The sequence below is a fragment of the Porites lutea genome, chromosome 3, assembly GCF_958299795.1.
Source record: "Porites lutea chromosome 3, jaPorLute2.1, whole genome shotgun sequence".
In the NCBI taxonomy this organism is placed as follows: domain Eukaryota; kingdom Metazoa; phylum Cnidaria; class Anthozoa; order Scleractinia; family Poritidae; genus Porites; species Porites lutea.
This window is the reverse complement of record NC_133203.1, coordinates 13,588,485-13,610,592: the sequence shown is the minus strand read 5'-3', so window position 1 is coordinate 13,610,592 and position 22,108 is coordinate 13,588,485. Positions and strand designations below refer to the sequence as shown.

General features: G+C 38.9%; 1 protein-coding gene and 1 long non-coding RNA gene across 2 annotated transcripts in view; both read right to left on the bottom strand.

The window, feature by feature from the left end:
- Positions 1-343: 343 nt before the first annotated feature.
- Positions 344-5,530, bottom strand: LOC140930545 (uncharacterized). Its single transcript, XR_012164861.1, has 3 exons — positions 5,191-5,530; positions 1,921-2,011; positions 344-493 (listed from the first exon to the last, which is right to left on the bottom strand). It is a non-coding gene; the product is annotated as an uncharacterized lncRNA (long non-coding RNA).
- Positions 5,531-8,992: 3,462 nt separating this feature from the next.
- The window catches only part of LOC140931592 (proprotein convertase subtilisin/kexin type 6-like), a 29,846-nt gene continuing 16,730 nt past the window's right edge, over positions 8,993-22,108 (bottom strand). The window contains exons 10-14 of the mRNA XM_073381393.1: positions 18,360-18,469; positions 13,993-14,110; positions 12,185-12,507; positions 10,742-10,876; positions 8,993-9,120 (exon numbers count right to left, since the gene is read on the bottom strand). Coding sequence (XP_073237494.1) covers positions 8,993-9,120; positions 10,742-10,876; positions 12,185-12,507; positions 13,993-14,110; positions 18,360-18,469 — 814 coding nt within the window. The remainder of the gene's footprint in view (positions 9,121-10,741; positions 10,877-12,184; positions 12,508-13,992; positions 14,111-18,359; positions 18,470-22,108) is intronic.

Here is a 22,108-nt window from a genome sequence, read left to right as displayed (position 1 = left end):
TGGCTGCACTCTTAGTTTTTATATTGGCTACTTTGGAGAGTTTTTGGCCGTAAAAACAAACTGCTTAACGGAAGAGGTCAATTTGGCGGTAACGTGTTCAAAAATCCGGCTAGAGGTATTTATTTTCCCTTCAACGGTCTTCCATAATAATCATAATAAATAACATGTTTGCCTCACAGATTGGCTGACTCATTTTCACCAAATATTTGTTAATCTGCAGACTAAAACTTTTCACAAACTGCTGAATGAACTTTTTAACGTAAACCTTACCTGGATTTACCTTGTTGAGGTAAGTATCTTTGTAAGTATCCTTGTTGAGTATCTTTACTCAATAGACCATTTTACTTTATTTTTCGCACCGCATTCTTTTTTGTCTTTATGCCATACCTAGATTAGCAGATGCAAGCTACTTGAAATAACCAGGTGAAGAGGATTTCATCCCTTAAGTTCTAAGCTTTCTTCGTCTGCTGTTCTCAGACTCTGAAAACTGCGACTTAAAGCAAAGTAAAATAATTAATTATAGGGCGACAAAACATGGGTGGGGACGCTGTTCACGACGTGTGGTATTACAAATGAAGGATCAATCTTCCTAACGTACACGTTAGGACAACAATAATCCTTTGAAATGGGAATGAGAGATTTTGGCAAGTGCTAGTTTGCATAAAGCACTGTTTTACAGAGTGAGCATTCTTTACAGCGACTTCGTTGTATCGCGCTGTGCGTTTTGCAGAATTTGAAAGAATTTTGGGTTTTTCTGTTCCGTCAATCATCTAAGCGGGCCTCTTAGGAAACACATGTGTACTTGCACGAGTTCAAAAGGTCCTGGTTTGTGATTCGTGATTGGTGGATTTCAATCCGTTTCGTTTGTTTCGTTTTTCAAGGTTCGTTGATTTGTGATCGACCTGTATCGGGTAATAATCGACTAGTTTTGAAAGTCTGCTTCGCAGATTTTTCTGATCTTTCTTATTCTTGTCACTTGCAAGAATAAAGCAACGTCTGCCTCCTTATCCACTCACCATCGCCATCACCTTCGCTATTCTTGAGCAGTCTAGTGTCATCCTCAGCCAAGCTGGGTGAGCACGTTACATTGTGATTTGCATTAACCCCGCCTTCACTCAAATCATTGACGGAACAGAAAAACCCAAAATCTCTTCGAAGTTTGCCTGAATACGCGCAGCGTAATACAACGAATTTCGCTGTAAATTCATTTCTTCTGGGTATAATTCTGAAGTGAGAACATTTAAGTATTTGCTAAAAGTACTTTAAGTATTTCCTATGACAGGCACTGGTTATGTTTTGGAAGGAAGCAATAAATTTTCTGGATGGGAAACCTTCGTGACCCGGCCGGATTAATTTATACAGGGTATAGACGAGCCCTTTATGGCTTTGATTCTCATAAAGTATTCTCTACGAACTGAATTTACTCGCACAGAAAGCGTCGGGTAATCGTATTACCAGTGCGTTAAGGCAAGAAAGTAACGCTTGTCAGCCGAAGGACAATGATTCCAAAGAGCGACTGCTGGCAACCGCCAATGGGTCGTGGTTTACTGAATTTTCAGCCCTTGTACACCCTGGATGACGTACTGTGATACCTCCAATGGCAAGGTCTTAGAAGCCAAAAAGTTCTAAATCCTATTCGCCAGAATTTAAACGCTGTCTCCAGTTGCCTGTATAATCTGCTCAAGAAAGTGGTATAGCCTACATAACAGGCGTTACCTAACCGAGTAAGATAACAGTCGATCGTAAAGCGCAAGACAAGGTAAAGAGAAAAAAATAGCCATTTATAGCCAATTTTTTCCTACTGACGCGTATATGGATATCCATTTTTGATGCATATTTCACGCAGTGTAAGCAGTCCAGGCTAAAAAAGGTACTAACACCAAAATTAGATTTTTTAGTAATTAACTCAATGATAATCACCTCTTCCTCCAACACTTCATATACACTATACAGGAAGTAACGAGCGCCAATACCACGCATGCGCAGACAACTCCAACTATCAATGCAGTATCTGAAAGGAAACAAGATCGTAAAACACAGTTGCATTATCATTTTTACCATGATATGAATCTATTGTTTCTTACACCATGGTGGAAACACAATTAGGTCTCTAATAATGAGACTTTATTTATGCGATAGCAGAAACTCATAAGGGGTTGAAACGTGTAACTCTCATATGTTTGCTTTGTCCGATGTTGGCGATTATTCATTTTCGAAAGTACCATATTTGGAATGAGAAGAAGAGATAACTGACCAATCAAACTTCGTAAGCAACGTGACGTAATTTTACTTCAGGTTCCCGCGCCCGCTTGAAAAAAATGGCCGACAAACGGGGGAAAAACTGCCGAAAGCCGAGAAAGTTTTCAAAGGTTGAAACCAGGAATCTTACCGAAACACTGAGCATGATATTATTACCTTACCACCCGGGCCAAACATAACATTATGAAACCCATTGACGTCCTCGCAACTTCTTAAAGTTGTCACCTCAAAAAACGATGCCTCGTTGACCCTCTGCACGGTAAACTTTTTCTGCAAATAGGCTTTTAAAATTCGTATATTAAAGGTCTAGAATAAACAGTAAAAAATATTTTCAAATAAAATTCACTAGCTGCGTATCAAAAAGTGTCCAAAACCTGAACCTGACATCTCCGCAAAAAGTGATGAATGTGAGAAGCATTTAAGCTTAAATTCAGCTTGGATGTTGTAGTCACGATCGTGTTTTGAGCTAATTTTATGTATGAACAAACTCAAAACAATAGCAAGAGAAGCCGTTTATGGAATTTTATTCAAAATCCAAAAAGCAATTCGGAAAACACTATCTGGATCGTGGATCCGTTCACGCAAGTGAAATCGGCTGAGCACATGGCAAAATTCAACACAAAATCCATTTCAAATCAGGGCACATTTTGTAATTTTTCTTTAGCGCCGAAGAAAAAAATTTATAAAACGTCTATGAAACATTTAAAAACACGTAAATTCCCTTTCAAAAACGTAATTATCTTGGCCATAGAGTGCAAAGTGTACCTGAATATTCAGCAAAAACTTCACTACCTTGGTTGCATTTCAAAACAGACCATGCGCTCCGTCGAGAAGAAAACAAGGTTGAATTCCTCGAAGGACGATTTCTTGATGAAAAGCTTCCCTTCCTCCACAAAATGAAAGCTGAGCATTCTTTTGAACCTTCTCTTTCCATTTTTTGTCTTTTAACGGTGTATTTTTTTTTTGAAATGCAGAACTCTTGTCTTAAAACATCTGCATGGTGATCGCGCGGCAGCCATTTGTTTAAAATGGATATCTGTCACTAAGGTTTCCAAATATGGTAAAAGTGAATATTCACGAGCATTGAACGCGAGCTTTACGTTTCAACCCCTTATGAGTTTCTGGCGATAGTCAATAACCTTTCCTCCAGTTCTCAAATTTGTTACGAACTTACTAAAGGTTAAAGTCAACAACGCACGGCGCCAAATGAAACAAGAACCGTATCCTGCCAAGTCACTAAAAATAACTTTCGTCAAATTTTGTTTTCAAAGTCATTAATAATTCATAATAAAAGTAAATACAAAATAAATAAATGTATCTTGAGTGCCTGGAAATCAGATGAAAAACTATTCATTTTGCATCCTTAAATTCCCCTTCTAGGATCATTTTGTTTGAGATGTAATATCAAACATTCGATACTGCAATTTATCAAAATATCACACACCTCAACTCTCTTGTCGGTATTCGATTTTGTAATGAATCACTGTCTCTTATGTTTGATATATTACACCCCGTCCAGGCGGCAATATTTATTAACACTCATTTAAATAACTGTTAACACTCAACGATGCAACAAGTCCTTGCTTCGCTCACTGTTTTTCTCGAGCGGACGCGAAATGTTAAAAATAATAATAATAAAAGAGATGAGTTTCTTGAGGATAAAACCACGCACTACTTTGTACACTCAGCTTTATAATTTATATAACACATTCACGCTTAGAAGAACAACAGACGCGGCTGTTGTATTAGCACCTTTTCACGAGTTCGCACACTCATACAAACTTAACTAGTAAACGATGTGAAGGGTCTCCCGAGCCAGCGTGGATAAGTTCCTTAACTAAAAAATATCGTTCTCATGAAGACGGAAATCGGACGCGCAAAATATATATTTGTATTCAATAACAAAATTCAAAAGACTATTGTGGACACGGCCTTAGTAAGAGAGAAAAACAACAACAACAAAAAACAAAAACAAACAAAAAAACAACGATGACTGTTACACAATGTTATTTTTTTGGAGGGATATCATTGGAGGTAAATAGTGAAGATTCAGTTTCCCTCATGGTTAGCATGTAATAAAAAAAAGAAGCGAACAGAAAATAGTTCCAGCGAACTAACGGTTGGTCTTAACATGATTCTATGAACCGCAGCCTACACTACTCTATGAGGGAAAGCCACTGCATATTGACGGCAGAATGTAATAAATAAGTCAAGCCAGCCTTAGGATAGAATCGACGGAACAAGAATAACAACCAGTGATGTCCTTGCTTTGTTTTTCGAAGCCGTAACTAACAAAATTTTACTCTTTCCTTGATACTTCAGGTCTAAACAGGTGCCGTAGTTCTGCCGTGGTTTAAGTCTTCATTTAGTTCCTAAAGCTAAATGATGTTCACCGAGACAACATTTGTTTTTGGCAGGAAGGGGATGACTTTATCTCGCCGTTTTGAGTCTTGACCATCTCAGTTAATAGAAGTCGTTTAGTCATTTTAAATCAAACTTTTACAGGAACCATACTTGCGAATGAAAATGAGACTCCTCTTTTGAGTCGCAGAGTGTCTTAAGCTTTGGATGCGATCTACTAATTTGCGGGGCGTAAATCACAAAACACGACAGTGTACGTGATTTTAAAAAAATATTAAATAAAAAATTGCACTATATTTGAGTGTCAATGTATTTAGCACGTAAGTACTAATTGGGGACACTATTTTTACGTCTCCTACTGGAGAAGGGACCGCCATTTTACGTGGTCATTGGAGCCTCGCGAAGGTCTAGCCGCTTGCAGTGCAAAGGTAGCACCTTCATTTCTCAGTTATTTTAAGACCCTGAGTATTGGTCCGGCCCCGGGAATCGAACCCGCGACCTCCCGCTCTGCAGTCACACGCTCTACCGACTGAGCCAACACTGCCGCGGTTAAAAAAAGTGAAATCTCACCTGACTTTCTAGTTGGTACTCCCGTTGTAGAAGGGACAACTTTAGTAGAAGATACTTCAGTGACAGGCACAGTCCGGACCGAAGAAATTCCTTATACCCCAAAAATATAACAACAAAAGAAAATTATCGACTGACTTGTGAGAAGTTACCATTTCTGGGCAGGTATGCAATATGGGACAGAGATGAAAGATGATTAAACCAGAGAAAAAAGAAAGTGTAAACGTGGACCCGCTGTAGGTATGGGATAGTGACGGAAATCTCAAACGCTGGTGGCCATTTAACAGGCAATTATCAAAGGCGTATTACAAACAGAATCCTGAAACGCTGAGAATTAAACGCGCCCGATCTTATTATTAAGATATGTTTTGAGTAAGGATTTCAACTGTTGCCCTGCTTTGGATTTTCTTGGCGAGATGTGTAATGCATTTTACTAACAGAGTTTGAGCAATGACAGAAAAATGATTTGGCCTGTTTTTAGAAAAAAAAAAAACATGATGGCCAATGCGATTAAGTATGCAGAAAGGTTTACATCTCACCCGACTTTGTAGTTGATATCTCCCTTGTGGTCGAAGGGAAGTCTTTATGAGAAAATACTCATTTTAGCTATTTAGCCAGTATAAAAAGAAGTCCGCACAAAAGTAACTCCCACACCCCTCCACCAAAAACAAACAACAACAAAAATCAAAAACGGAAACGAAAGAAAATCAAAAACGTAGGAAAAGTTAGCCTGCGAACCGCAGACGTACTTCCGGTCGTCGCTTCTCTCCCTCCGAAAAATAACGTCTGGTAACCCGAGCGGCAGAACGATTTCCGTGACGTAAAAACGTAGTTCTGCCGCGGTTTCAGTCTTCATTTAGTTCCTAAAGCCAAATGATGTTCACCGAGACAAGATTTGTTTTTGGCAGGAGGGGGATGACTTTATCTCGCCGTTTTGAGTCTTGACCATCTCATTTAATAGAAGTCGTTTAGTCATTTTAAATCAAACTTTTACAGGAACTATACTTGCGAATGAAAATGAGACTACTCTTTTGAGTCGCAGAGTGTCTTAAGCTTTGGATGCGATTTACTAATTTGCGGGGCGTAAATCACAAAGCACGACAGTGTACGTGATTTAAAAAAAAATAATAAAAAAATTGCACTATATTTGAGTGTCAATGTATTTAGCACGTAAGTACTAATTGGGACACTATTTTTACATCTCCTACTTGAGAAGGGACCGCCATTTTACGTGGTCGTCGGAGCCACGCGAAGGTCTAGCCGCTTGCAGTGCAAAGGCAGCACCTTCATTTCTCAGTTATTTTAAGACCCTGAGTATTGATCCGGCCCCGGGAATCGAACCCGCGACCTCCCGCTCTGCAGTCACACGCTCTACCGATTGAGCCAACACTGCCGCGGTTAAAAAAAGTGAAATCTCACCTGACTTTCTAGTTGGTACTCCCGTTGTAGAAGGGACAACTTTAGTCGAAGATACTTCAGTGACAGGCACAGTCCGGACCGAAGAAATTCCTTATACCCCAAAAATATAACAACAAAAGAAAATTATCGACTGATTTGTGAGAAGTTACCATTTCAACTGTTGCCCTGCTTTGGATTTTCTTAGCGAGATGTGTAATACATTTTACTAACAGAGTTTAGCAATGACAGAAAAATGATTTATATCTCCCTTGTGGTCGAAGGGAAGCCTTTATGAGAAAATACTCATTTTAGCTATTTAGCCAGTATAAAAAGAAGTCCGCACAAAAGTAACTCCCACACCCCTCCACCAAAAACAAACAACGACAAAAAACAAAAACGGAAACGAAAGACAATCAAGTGATATATAAGGAAAACGTAGGAAAAGTTAGCCTGCGAACCGCAGACGTACTTCCGGTCGTCGCTTCTCTCCCTCCGAAAAATAACGTCTGATAACCCGAGCGGCAGAACGATTTCCGTGACGTAAAGCCTTCTTAGCCAATCACAGTTTAGCTCTTAAATCAAGGAACTAACTCGCGAGACTTCTCACAAGATCGTGCGCGGTGGATATGTTTACAATTCGCAATTGAAAAGGGCGACGTAGGCTGTGCGCAGCCGCCCATTTTTCTCGGAACGACGCGTTTAAGAAAGTTAATTTTCCTTGACTGTGGTACTGATTGATGAACTAAGCACCAAGAGGATTCATATTGAAGAAAGATTATTAGAAAACTATTTGCCTAACGGAGTCAATGATTTACCACACCTTGTTGTTTTGATCATATTCGAAACGATGAATGTCCTAATGAAAGTAGACGCATCATGCTGCTTATTGCTTCTGTTTTATCTGGTTCCTCGCAGAAAAGTATGCTTTGGAGAACTCTTCAGTAGTTTATCGTGTGCCGCTTGGATAATTTTAGTATCCTTTATCTTTGAAAGCTAGGACATGTGGTAATTGATTTCCTATGCGATGCGTATATTTGTTCTTATACTTCTTTTTATACATGTTCTTTTAAAGGTTTTAATTTCCATGGTTTTTTATAAGATGAGTCGAAGCGTCGTAGCTGAAATGTCATCTTGACTATCATCAATTTACTTCTGTAAATACTTATTTCACGCTGGGTCCGGCCCAGGGTTTATAATATTTCGGATCATTGTTTTGTGGCCATACTTGTAGGATTTTGAATTATTAACGAGCGATTGTCAGAGATTTCTGAATCAGTCGAGATGTTTCTGTCCAATCGATTCGCCACCCTTTGTTAGCGCTGGTTAAATTGAAATAAATCGCGGGTATGAGCGCGATGTCATTGAGCTATATTATTTTCCTTTCGCTGTAGCGATTGGGCCCACGTCACATACATAGCTTAAGAAGCCGTTGCTTCACAAGGAAGTCAGCATTCAACGTCGCAGGAAACCTTGTTAGGAGGTGTTAACATGAGAAAACCCGCACCGGCACGAGTTTTATACAGGGATGACGTTTTGATTTCGTATCGCTTTCACATGATGACTGCGTCATTTTGTATCTCGTTGTTTGAAGGTACACTTTATGTTGATAAAATGCGCGTGTGATTTAAAATAACAAATATTACGCATGCGCTAGCCGTTCCAGTCTACTCGCAAACCGATTTCACACCGAAACGGTTGGTCATTTGACGTTTACATGATACCGCTGTGAGATTTCGTACCGGAGTGAAATTCTCGCCCCGGTACAACAAACGCGGTGAACTCACCCCCGGGTGATTCGCCCAGGCATGATATTTTGTGGTGGTATCATGTAAACAAATATAGAGCCATGAGAGGGAAGCGGAGTGAACTCGCGCCGGGGCAAAAGTCGCCCCGGTATCATGTAAACACTCCCTTATAGTCGTGAAATTCAAAGCGTATTTCGTAACTCTCGCCAAAATCCAATAGCGAGGTCCCGAGGAGTCACTCGAGCTGCATTCTATCCGTTGATCTGATTAGCCAACATGAAAACAAAACGTTTTACATCACAGAAATCGTTTTGCCGCTCGGGTTCGCAGACGTTATTTTTCGGAGGGAGAGAAGCGACGACCGGAAACACGTCTGCGGTTCGCAGGCTAAGGAAAAGTAGGAAGGAGGAACAAACACTAACAGAAAGATTATTTAATTATAACCAGAAACATAACCCACTGATTCGTAACTTAGCAATTGTTATATGCAGGCCAGTCAGTTAAAAGCGTTTTTTCAGTAAAAACAATTAACGAGTAGATATATAGATAAATCTAAAAAGTTGAAGTTGAAGTAAATAAGTAGAAAAGCTGCGGAGTGCCCCTGAGTCTCAAAATTGTGTCATGATAGTGCTGCCTAAATTCTCTAAAATCGCCAATTGCCCTTAAATTATCGGTGAGGCAGTTCCAATATTTTTCAGCTGAGTGAGTAAACGAGAGTACGCCATATGTTGTGGTTTAGGGTTCAAGATGTAAAAGAGCAATACCTCCTCAAAAGAGATAAGTAGAGGACCTAATTGTAAAAAATAAAAAATAAAAACCAAAGGCAAAAAATGCCACTGTCCAGGGCAAATAAATAAAGAAATAACCAATACCAACAAATAAATTATTAACTACCAAAGAAGCGGCGTACCAAATCAGTGTGTTGCCGTAGCTATTAACGTTTAGAGTTGCCAAAGTACCATAATTCAAAATGGTTCTATTGTTATTATTTTTTGTTTTCTCTGTTAATTAGCGCTGTTCGCTTGATTGCAACTGCGAAAGGGCCATTTCCGAGTTCCAAAAACTCTCTCTTTCAAAACGAGGCTGAGTGCAAAACATTTGTTACTGAAAACGAGTTTCAAATGCATGAGAATGAAAAATAATTTTCATATGAATGGCTTCGCACTTCGCCTCGCTTTGAAACAGAGGCTTGAGGCAACTCGAAAATCGTCAATTCGAAATAAATTTTACTTTGAAATGAGGCAGTGATGGCCAATTGTAATTGCAATTCTTCTGTCCAAGGGGTAATAGTAACATCGGAGACACCAGCTCGGTTTAATGGTGCGTGACAAGTACATTAAAACTACGAATTGTCAGCCAACTTACGCTTGTCGTCTTTGAAATTAAATACAAATCCGCCGTCAAGACAACCTTGTCGCGGACGGAGGCGTATACCGAATACTACTAAAGGCGAAAAATATTAACCTTGAGATGCTTCAGCAGAAAAAATTAGCAACCGAATGATCTGGATTCACAGTACGTGTGTGCAACTAGCACAAGAATGTCAAATTCTTGCTTTGAACCAGGTTATTCATGAAGTTATTTTTGTTTTTGTTGTTGTTGCTTTTTTCCTTTAGTGCAAATTAGTATACAGGAAGAATACACAGGAGCGTAATTCTCAAAATCAAAATCTCTTATTGCACGGTTAAATTTGCAGTGTCATGGTGGGATCTTTAGCCGCACTGTATTCATTCTTGGCGAGCCAGTAGGGGGAGCTTTTCAGGAGAGTCGAGTGATATCGGACGATACTACGGACTAAACCGGCTTCAATAAGAGAATAATTATCCAATTATTCAATTTCGATGAGTAAATAGAATGAAGTGTGCATGTTCAAGATAACGAGCACGATGCAAACTAACGTGGCTCATGTGCAAGTTCAGTTTTAGCGCGTTTCAGTGATGCATCGTTGTTGTTGATCGGTCAGAAATGAAAACTTGTCAAACTGGTTCACTGAGTAAATCGAGTTGTTCGGATTTTTCGCCAGCTCTTTGAGGCTCTATCTCTTGTTATCTTTCAAATATTTGCCAGGAAAACAGATATGGAATAAGGAATTGCCAATTCAGGTGAAGTTTAAGGAAGCTTATGATGGCCTTCCGAATTTCATGTAAACCTCCCAATAGAATTAAACCAAACTGAAAAAAATTGCATTAGAAGGAAAATTCTCTCGCAAGGTCAAGGAGTTCGAAAGAGCAACTTTTCAACAACGGTTCAAAAACGGACTTCGTAATTCACCCACAGTTCGTCGGGATTCAATAACAACACGTCCTTAGAGTCTCCTATTCCCAGTTATATGGTTTATATTAACGAGTTTCTATTATATAAACAACAGAGTTGGACATAATGCTAGACCAGAATGCCCTAAAGAGTCTTACTTGTAGACTTTGGTGTCAAGTCTGTTAGAGGTTGGGCTGTTGGTTGTGGAAAGACTGGAACAGGAACATGAGGATTTTGAGCTAGCGGATCCTCCTTTGTACCATGTAAATACAGCGTCCAGTTGAAAAGCGTTCCTTAACATGAAACGAAAAGAGGTTGAAAATGTTTAGACATACAGAAATAAATGACACTGTTATTTGTCATTCACAATTATTCAATTCCACTTCGGTGAATAATTGAATCAATCAGCGAAGTGGTGGTGGCAAGAATACGCAAACATTTTGCTCGATGGATTTTATCTACTTTTTAAGGAGACTCTGCAAGAAAAAAAATCTGTTTTTTTAACCTAGCTGAAACCGTGCCGATAAATAGGCCAAGGCTTGAAGAAAAAGTGCAAGGAAGTAAGTTTGTTAAATTGAACTTAATTATTAACTTAATTATTGAACAATTATAATAATAATAATAAAATAATAATAATAAATAATAACAATTTATTGGCATTCCATAAAAAATGGCTCTTCTATGCTACAGTACTAACTATTAACACTAACTACAAAATATGGGAAAAGGTAGAACTCTAAAAGAAAATATGTATCTATTTACATGAAAGGGTGGTCACACGCTAGACTTGTTAAGGGCTAGGTAATGTTCTTTGCATTTGCGTACAAAGGTGGCTCTCTCCGTGCAAGTTTTGATGGTCTCTTTGAGAGGTTGTTGAAACATCGCGCGGTACTGTTTTCGAAAGTGCCTGAGTGTTTTGAATGACGCTAAGTATCATCTGAAGAATTATGGAGATCGGGGAGGGTGTTATCCGCCGAGGCCGATTAGGCCGTGACGGATAATACCCTCTGAGAGTTTTATCATTCATGCAAAATAATTCTCAGTTTAAAAACAAGCTAAAACATACTTACCTCCATCGATGTTAAGTTCATTTTCAAATGCCTGTTTATCGGCAAGTTTAGGAGATAAAGGGTTGTTCAGTACTGCAAATATTCTTCAAATAGCAGATGTCGTCCGTCAAGTTGTCTTCTTGCTGTTTTTAGCCAATAGTTCGCCTATTTCTTCCTCGTGAAACGAGTGAAATGTTCCACCATTTTGTTCTCATTACAAAAACAATTCAACCGCGTCCCCAGGTCTTCTCGGTTAACTGTTCAGTTTTCTGACAATTATGCTGCACAACTGACGTCATTTCTCACATGCTACGAAATTTTTCAAAATTTGGTCGTCAGTACCTGGTTATGTTGAATTGTGCGTGGGATTTTAGCCAATCAGAAACGGAGAAATATTTTGAATGAATAATAATACACAATTATTGAATTCGGCTTTCGTGTGATGTGAAGAATTATGCAGATCTTAGAGGCTGTTATCGGCCTCAGTGGATTCTTCACATCATACGAAAGCCGAATTCAATAATTGTTGATTGTTACAAATTAATAACCAACCTGTACTATTACGATGTGGTCGCGAGTTTTCCAGCGTTAATTTCCATTTTCCAACCGCATTTTCCCCCCAGTGGTGCAACGTCATAAAGACAAAATCAAAGTCCGTGTTTTTAAAGTGACTGTCGGTGGTCCTATAATGCGTGAGACTAGAAACCGTCCCTTGAGGTGATGTGAGTTTTATTAACAGGTCCCCACGCCGTGTATAAGTCAAATTTACATAGACCTCAACATGTTCCAAGTAGTTGATTTTCTCGCCAAAGCATGTACTGTTCCAGGTACTTAGATCGATGGTGTCTTCAAGTGATTCGTTAAACATTATCGGACTGAAAGGCGAATAAATAGAGGAAGAAAGAAAGAGAGAACGGTAAATTAAAGATAAAATTATGACGATACTAACAATTCTGAAAGTAAATGTATCAGAATTTGATACATTAGAATTGCGAAAGAAAGATTTAGCAGAAAGGTTAAATGAAAAGAAAGAAGGGAAAAAGATCATCACAGTTAAGTACGAAACTTAAGTGGTTGCGAAAAAGAAACTTGAAAAAAGTTCAGGCTTAAGAACAGAATCCGATCCAATGACCTCTGTGATAATCTCAGTAGCGACTGAGGTATGAAACCAAACCAAATGGGAGCTGGTCACTTTGTGAGTTCGTATAATATACGTACCCGTAGAAGACTAAGATATGAAGGTGAATATATGAATTTCAAGAGAAAGAGTACTTCCCGTAATTGTGCATTCAGCAGTTTTTGTAGACCTCAAAAGGAGCACATGCATTTATGTTCAGACAGAAAATGGAAAATCAATCACTTTGTTTGGTTTTCAATACAGCATATTAAACGTTTGATTACTGAACACAAGGTAGAAATCGGTTTGCACTTTCGCTTCCGGCACAGAGTTCTATAAGTTTACCTCTTTCTGGGCCAGTGAAAAACATGCACCTATGTGAGTGTCAATGTATTTAGCACAAAGGTACTAATTGAGGACACTATTTTTATTTCCCCTTCTGGGAAGGGGACCGCCATTTTACGTGGTCATCCGAGCCACGTGAAGGTCTAGCCGTTTGCAGGGCAAAGGCAGTACCTTCATTTCTCAATTATTTTAAGGTGGCGCGATACAGTTTTTCAGGGTCAATAAATCCCAAGTTTGAACATAAACTACGTCACCATAAACAAAGATTTGGAAAAATTGCCACCACAGTTGCATTAAATAAAGATGAAAATTTGTTATGATCAGGGTTGCAACGACATCGTAGTTGACCTAGCGACGAAATGACGCTATTACCTATTTTCTGTCATTGCAACCCTGATCATAAGAAATTCTCATCTTTATCTAATACAACTGTGGTGGCAATTTTTCCAAATCTTTGTTTATGGTGACGTAGTTTATGCTCAAACTTGGGGGGTATTGACTTTGAAAAACTGTATCGAGCCACCTTATGACTCTGAGTAATGGTTCGGCCCCGGGAATCCAAACCTCCTCCCGCTCAACAGTCAAGCGCTCTAACGACTGAGCTAGTCCCGCTGCGGTTAAAATAATAAAAAAAATACGCAATGTAACTCAGGATCCGAACACAAACATATTATGCAGGTACAATTACTCTACTCTTATGAGTAATAGGTCTCAATAAATATGGGCGAGTATACACTAAGTTGTTGAAAAAACGCTTTTAATAAGAACCCACACTGTGTTATGGTCAATTTTAAATAGGTCAAAATGCTGGCATAAATGATAATCGTAATTGCACCCACTTCTAGGGAGAGTGGATAATTACGAGGCATGAAAAAGAGTCAGGTTCTAGGTACGCTACCTATTTCCACGGGGATCTGGAATGGTGCAGTTAACCTTTGTAGGAACAGTTGTCCAGTTCAGTGCTGCATCGACCATCTTAGTGGCATCCATAAAGCCAAATCCAACATAATCATTAACTGAGGAAAGATACAACAACAAATGTAACGAAAGAAAAAAGGGAAGTATTATTGTTTAGGATCAAATAACAGCATAATTCTAAACTTCCCAACATAAAAGTCTTTTACTTCGCTGGATAACCGATCATTCTCTGTGGCTGCCCCTAAATTATAATGGAATAATCTTCCCTTTACATTAGAAATACTATTGTCGGCTAATACCTGTACGTTTTACAGATTCTCTTCATACACATTTGTTCCAGAAGGCGTTTCCTAGCCTATTTTCATTAATCATTAATAATAATTGATTAATATTTAGGGGTTTCAAAATGTCATTACAGTGAAACCCCGCCTTACGACCACCTCGGTAATACGGTCACCTCGTTATTACAGTGTGTAGCAAATTTTTTGGCCTGGCAAAACGGTCACACATTTTCCTATAAAAAAGAACCCCTCGTTTTTGCGTTAACCAGTTAATAGCGGAGCTCCTTGCGCGCGCGAAGCGCGCGCGAGCGGAGCACCATAACTAAGATAAACTACCCATCCGAGAAATTTTGGTTATGACGTCAGCGTACGTCCGTCCGTACGGACTTTCCGGGTAGTGGAAAGTAGTCCGCATGGACTCTTGGGGTAGGGGAAAGTAGAGATTTTTTGGCGGGAAATCGCATGGCGCAACGTCGCGCAACTGGTTTTGAAAAAAGAAATTTCAAAGCAACTTAGCAAAAAGATTTTTCGACAGAGCCTTTATAACTTTTTATTACAACTTACGAAAGCTATTATGTCAACAAACAACAGCAGAGAGATTTTAGCGTGTAGATGACAGGTTTTAAGGAGAGAGCAAAGAGAAGGTGAACGGCAGAGAGCAAGAGTCAACACGCGTAGAACAAGCGAAGACGATCGCCAAAGAGAGCGCGTTAGAAGTAGAAGAAGAAGACAAAGTGCGAAGCGAAGCGAAGAAAGTCGGCAAGTAGAAAGAGTCAGAGCGAGAAGAAGGAGAGAAAATTATAGTGAAAAACGCCGGCAGGCAGAACGAGACAGGGCTAGAATGAACAGACAAAGGCAACGCGAAAGAGAAATACAAAGGCAAAGAGAACGGTAGCAACATAATGACATGATGATAGAAAGTGTTGTGTTAATGTCACTATGGCCCCGCGTTATTAACATTTTGATTTCAAACTGATCTCGGACGCGAAAATTCAGCCAATCATTTAAAAATACATGCAGGGAAGGCAGAGGCTTTTCACTTTTCTCACCATAGTCAAGCGTTGATCACGCTCTACGACCGTCCAATTTTTATGCTCTGATTGGTCAAAATTTGACAGGTGAGTTCATGTAGAAAATTTATACAGCATCTTGAACCTTGTTTACTTTGACAGCTGAAGCTGACAGAGTATTTTGTCAACTTGTGATGTTTTTTACTGTCTTTTCCCACTGGGTGCTTAAAATGAAATACAGCTGCTATCAACAGTCTTCTTTGATTCATGGCTGGTTTGTTTATTAAATTTTTGGTAGGGAAATGCGCCGGTTGTCAAAGTTGGAAATCCGATTTCGGATGCATCGTTTTCGTTTTTCACCTTGCTCGGATGCGGGGTTGAAAAGTCCCTCAAGCAATTCTGGCCTTACTTGATAGCTTTCAAGAGCTGCATCTCGAATGGTAAGCCTGAGTAATTACTGTATACAGTCTATGTTTGTTTTTTTTATATCTAATTTCATGAAGTCGAGCGCAGTTTATGAGGCTAATTTATGCACGTTTGTATTAAGATCTGAGGCAATGATCTGATCTAGTATATATAAGCTTACAGAGCTTTAAAAAGCCTTTAGTCGATATTTTCTCTCCGCATATAGAATGAAAAAACGTTCCGAAGAGTATTTAGTTATAATTTTGGCTGTAGAAAGAAAGCTTTGAGTGATTTTCTTGCCTCGAGTTCACCTCTGAAAACAGTAAACACCAGGAAGCCGGCTAGAAGCTTTAGGCTTAAGCGTAAAGACTCAGGATTTTTAGAGACGCTTTAATACTTGTCTTCGTGAATGAAAATTGTTGTCTCTGTAAACATTTCACCGAATTACATTTCTTTTATTGATTGTTAGTAGTCTCTTGCAATTGCTTTGCTGTTTGTTTTCAGTCGTTCACAGACAACGCTTGCAGGAGTACTCAAAATGCCGCGCGTTTGCACATCGTTATAAAACCATTAAATAAAAAAAAAAATAAACAATAAATTCTTTATTATGTTGAAGCGTAACTCTTTTAATGTTCACTGAAAACTTGGCGCTTGTCAAAAGTGACAACCGGCTGGCCGTATAGGTGATTTTGGAAATTTTTTGAACGGTTTTGCTAAAAGCCCACGCGTGCTTCGTACGGTTCTGAATATTGAATGAATGCAATTTGTCTTGAAAAATTGTGAAATACTGCATTTTGTCTGAGGTCTGTATGATAAAAACAGCGCCTCATATTACTGTTTCACCTCAGATGTGATGCATAAAAAGTATGAAATGTTGGTTTACACGCTCCCAGAGTTGTTGGCAAGATTTTTTTAAGTAGACTTGTCGAACGCAAAAAATTCGGCCTGATTTGTTTTTCCATGAATTCGTTTTCCAGGCCTAATCTACTGTGAGCTATTATGGCTATTATGGCTCTTAAATGTGATCGACGATGATTGCTATTTTTTGGGTGTATATATACCGGCTATCAATTCGATGAAAGATTTTTTTTCACTCTAAAATCACTTAGCCTTTAATAGCTTGCCCTAAAAAGTCACATATGCGCCATTAAGTTAACTGATTTGTGGATTACAAGTTTATTGTTTGATTTAAATCATAAATTTATTAATGGGAGCTTCGCTTTTAGCCCTGGCTAAATCTATATATTACGACCAACGTCCACATTTTTAAATCCCAAACGGTAGAATCCCTTCTAATTTCAACCCGTTGATACGGCCATGCCATCAAAATATAGAAAATTAAAATACCTGTGATATGTCAATTTCACTGACCTAGCTGAGCATGTTCTTGTATTGTTTTAGACCACAGTACACTCAAAATCCATTTGTTGCTAGCTGATTTTTTTAATTTTATGTACTAAAGAAAAGTTTCAAGTACGGTTGACTCCCGATAACTCAAACCCTCGCTAATTCGAACCAACCCCTGGATTTCCGTCATGCGTTTACTGTAATTTTACCCTCAGTAACTCGAACCCTTGATAACTCGAACCTTCCGCTAACTCGACGTAGTTTTTGTTTCCCCGTCAGATCATTTCTATATAATTTTACCCTCGATAACTCGAACCGTGTTTTGAACCCTTAAAAGTCGGGAAAAAACAGTCTACTGGCGTCGAAACATTGAATTTTGGATTTCCCATTGATGTCTTGTAGGTATATAGTTTACTAGTGGAGGCTGTGTTGTTTGTCGCAAATCTAACTTACTTCTCAAAACAGTAAAATGCATGCTCTAGTAAGCAAGGTTTTGTTATGTTACGTTCTGATTTATAATCTAGAAGTATCTTTTAATTTTCACTTGACGTTTCTACAATTAAATATGATTAAAATGTTCATTATTCAGTAAAAACTGTTTCTTTCCTTACTCCCGGCTATTTTTTTCGAGCTCCCGATAACTCGAACCTTTTTCCATTTCCCTTGACGGTTCGAGTTATCGGGAGTTGACTGTAGTTTTTGCAATTACAGTACGCGATATCTCCATTCCGGTAGTTCATTAAAGTGAACAGTTGTTCAAGAAGTGCGAATGCGATGTATGGTGCATGTGCTATTCCGCCCGGCGTAAGTCATTAAATTTGACCCTGTCCCGGGTAATAGGGCCACCCAGTTAGTACGGCCAAATTTTTATGACCCATTGGTGACCGTATTAAAGGGATTCCACTGTACTGATTTCTATCTAGAATTTGCACTAGGAAGGAAGTTTAGGTTTTCGAATTAAAACTAGAGCTTAAAGTTTTCATTATTTGTTAAACATTATAACGCACAGTTAAAATGGTCTTTAGTTGAATATAAGTTAATGTATATATTATCGTCATTATTATATTAATATTATAATTATATACTCCTTCTGCTGTCATCACCGCTGTTATCAGTTTCATTACCGTACAGATACTTTTATTTTACTGAATCGACATTCGTTTTTGTATTTTCAAAAACATTAAACAAGTCATAAAGCATTTTTGAATAAAAACAGAAGCAGTAGCAATTCGATGAAAATGCATTTTGTAGTACTAATATAAAAACATTCACGCTGTTATAAAGATCAGGAGGGATAAACTAACCACTCAAATTAGCCTTATTAACGATCCATGAGCTTTTACTGATTGCAACAGGATCTTGCCTTGCAGTCCACGCAATGATGTGCTGTACGTCTCGCCAGGAAAGGGCTGAGCTAACAAAAGGAAAGAAAAGAAGCACTTTTAACATAAACGAATCAATCTATCAATAAATCTTTTTACAGACAGACAGACAGACATACAGCGACCGGTTTCAAACAACTTCAAGAAAAAGCTTTACACGAGCTTCTTGCATTACCCCGTCTTTAGTAGAGATATTTTGTGGGCGTTTTTAATAAACTAATTTTTCCACTCGCGCTTGTGACATGATTATAACCAACTCGACGCTTCGCGCCTAATTGGCTGTCTATCATCTCATTTCCAACGTGCGCGCTCGTGGGATAACTGCTAATTATTCATTTAAAATATTTCTCCGTTTCTGATTGGCTAAAATCATACGCATAATTCACCATAACCAGCTACTGTTGACCAAATTTGAAAGGATTTTGCCATATTGAACTGATGACGTCAAAAGTGCAGCAAAGTTGGAAATTATTGAACCGTTAACCCGGAAGACCTGGGGACGAGGTTGTGTTACTTTGGCAGCCATATCAAACTGGCAGAACGTTTTACTCGTATTACCAGGAAGACATAGGCCAACTATTGGCTAAAAACCTAGCAGAACTGCAAGAAGACAACTCGAAGGACGACGTCTGCTATTTGGAGAATATTTGCGGAGCTGAACAACCCTTTATCTCCTAAACTTGCCGTTTAACGTGCACTATCGAAGACGAACTTAACATCGATGGAGGTAAGCATGTTTTAGCATGTTTTTTAACTAGGAATTATTTTGAATGAATAATAAAACAATTATTGAATTCGGCTTTCGTATCATCTGAAGAATTATGGAGATCGAGGAAGGTGCTATCCACCGGGGCCGTATCAGCCTCATTCAACAACTGTAATAATTATTCGCTCAGAGTATTTTGCCTTTTTTGATTGGCTCCAATCCTCCGGTTAATTCTTCATAACAAGCTGGTACTGACGATATTTGGAAAATGTAGACAATAACCAACCGACTCGATGGGTTATTGCACCGACATAAAATAGGTTTGTGCATGAGTGAACGCAAACAAATACGGTAGTACCCCGGAAACTTGAACGCTGAAGGGAAACGAAAAACAGTTCGAGTTAGCGGAGATTCTAGTGTATTCGGGGTCCATTGCAAAATTCAATTTTCCAATTTAATAACTGATACTTAATGATTTTCAGCACTTCAGTTTACGGTGCAGTGCAAATGATAAGGCATTTATTTATGATAAAACGTGATTTGTTCGTTTCACCAATTAAAATTAAATTGCTTTAGTGTTGATCCGTGTTAGTTTTAGTCGCTTTTTAATGGGACGACATTCGAGTGGATTTGAAAGAACCAGAAAACGAGTTATCGGGGAAATTTTCAGTGACTTTTTGTTCAAGGGAAGGAAATGTAGTTCGAGTTAGCGGGGAATTCGAGTTATGCGTGTTCGAGTTAACCGAGTAAAAATGACTGGAAAGTGGGTTGATATTCAACGGAAGTTGGACTTAGTTGGAGTTAGCGAGGGGTTCGAGTTATCGGGGATTTACTGAATTAAAAGACTACACGGCTTTCTGGAGACGAAATAGCCGAATTTCAGACTAAAACTCATCCTCGGAGACTCAGGGGCAGTCAGTCGGGCCGGGAGAAAAGACGCGACGAAAGTTTTCAAGCACAGGCGGAAAAGCCCCTGGGTACCGACTCTCACCGGACCATTTCCAAACGGTCAAGCGAATGCTGGCTCCTGATTGGGCACAAAAAATGCTTTGTATTATTGTGCCCAATCGGCGAACAGCATCTCCTGAGTTCTTTTCGTGAATTCGTACACGACGGCTATTGACTCGATTACGGCTTGTCGGGCTCATACACCAAAGAAATGCACGCAGTCAGGAAACTTTCAGTTTGATAAAAACTCTCCGGAATCATTTCAAAATACTTCCTACCCGAAAACTAAAGACACTTTTCCAAAAATACAAGCTTGAGATTACAACAGGTATTCACGCTTGCATCGATCACGCCTTCGTGAATATTAGACATATTAGGGAGTTTAAGATGTCGCGACAGCTTAAAGCCACGGATGAAAAGTTAATTCACATTTTTTAAGTCTCTATCGTGATTATTCCAACTCGCTTGCTTTGTCAAATGCAAGCGAACTCTTCTGGAGCTAAATTTCTATCAACCATATCCAACTTCATAAAGAGAAATATAATTTTGTCATTGCTTGCTTACGTCCTTCACAAAACGTGAAATTAGGCATTTTCACGTGGTAGTCGTGCAGTGACTGCAAAGAAATGTACAAAAAAGCGTTATGCACGTGCAAAGTTGTTTTTTTGCCTTGTCAAGCTATTGCTTTTTTACTTTCTCGTCACCGCCACATCTTAAACTTGATATTATTTACGATATGTTGTGATCCGTCAGAAACAGAATTTTCTCAGTGCAAATTGAATTGTTCCTGCCAAGACCCATTATGGCTCTTGCTCCTGCTGATAGCATCCGAAACGGTTTACGACTCATCAGTAGTTCCTTCGTTTCAGGTTAGGAAAGCTTTTGAACGAACAAGGCAACTGTGGCGAGATAAGCACTCGTGTACGAATTCACGAAAAGAACTCTGGAGATGCTGTTCGCCGATTCGGCACCATAATACAAAGCATTTTTTTTGTGCCCAATCAGCCAGCCAGCCAGCATTCGCTTGACCGTTTGGAAATGGTCCGGTGAGAATCGGTACCCAGGGGCTTTTCCGCCTGTGCTTGAGAACTTTCGTCGCGCCTTTTCTCCCGGCCCGACTGACTGCGCCTGGGTCTCCGAGGATGACTAAAACTGAAAGGAGAAAGGCAAGACTACGTCAAAAAACATTGCTGGATGAATGTCATCTACTTTTTGAAGAGTATCTGCAATAATCGTTCTGACAAACAGGGCAAATGTTTGGTAAGAAAGTCTGCGAGGAGGAAAGGATACCTGTAAGAACTTTTTTTTTGTATGAATAGTAATTAAGAATTATTGATTTAAGCTTTCGCTTGGTCTAAAAATTTATGCAGCTCCCCATCCAGTACTCGATCTGCATAATTCTTTCTCATTCAATAATTGTTAACCACTTTTCATTCAAAATATTCCTCCGTTTTTGATTGGCTTAAATTATCACGCTAAATCTACAAAACCAGCAAGCATTGACCAAATTTGGAAGATTTTTTTCGATATTTGTGAAGTTTTGACGCCAATTGTACTGATTTCAACAGAAAGAGGGAGAGGCGGCGCAATTGCTTAACTGTTTTGGTAGTACAGAGCGGGAGAAAATCGCGGAATATCTTGTATATTGGGCGAAAATGAAATAGCCAAACTATTACGAATGTTTTGAAGAAGAAAGTTTTACTCAGAGTCAAGCATGTTTTCGTAATAGAGAAACAAGTAAATAATATCTCGGATAAAATCGATCGACCTTTTTTAGCTTGAAAGTGAACCCGAAACGTCGATCGATTTTATCCTCATTACTTGTTTCTGTCATACGATACCTTTTCTTATTAAGCATGTTTTGAGGTTGAAAATATTTCGAATGAATAATGAAACAATTATTGGATTCGGATTTGGTATAGTGCGTTTTCACTCACGTGGCCAGCATCTATGCTAATCTATTGGAACAAAAGAAAGTCTTTGCATAAGAAACAAGACGCTGTGTGAGCGTATATTT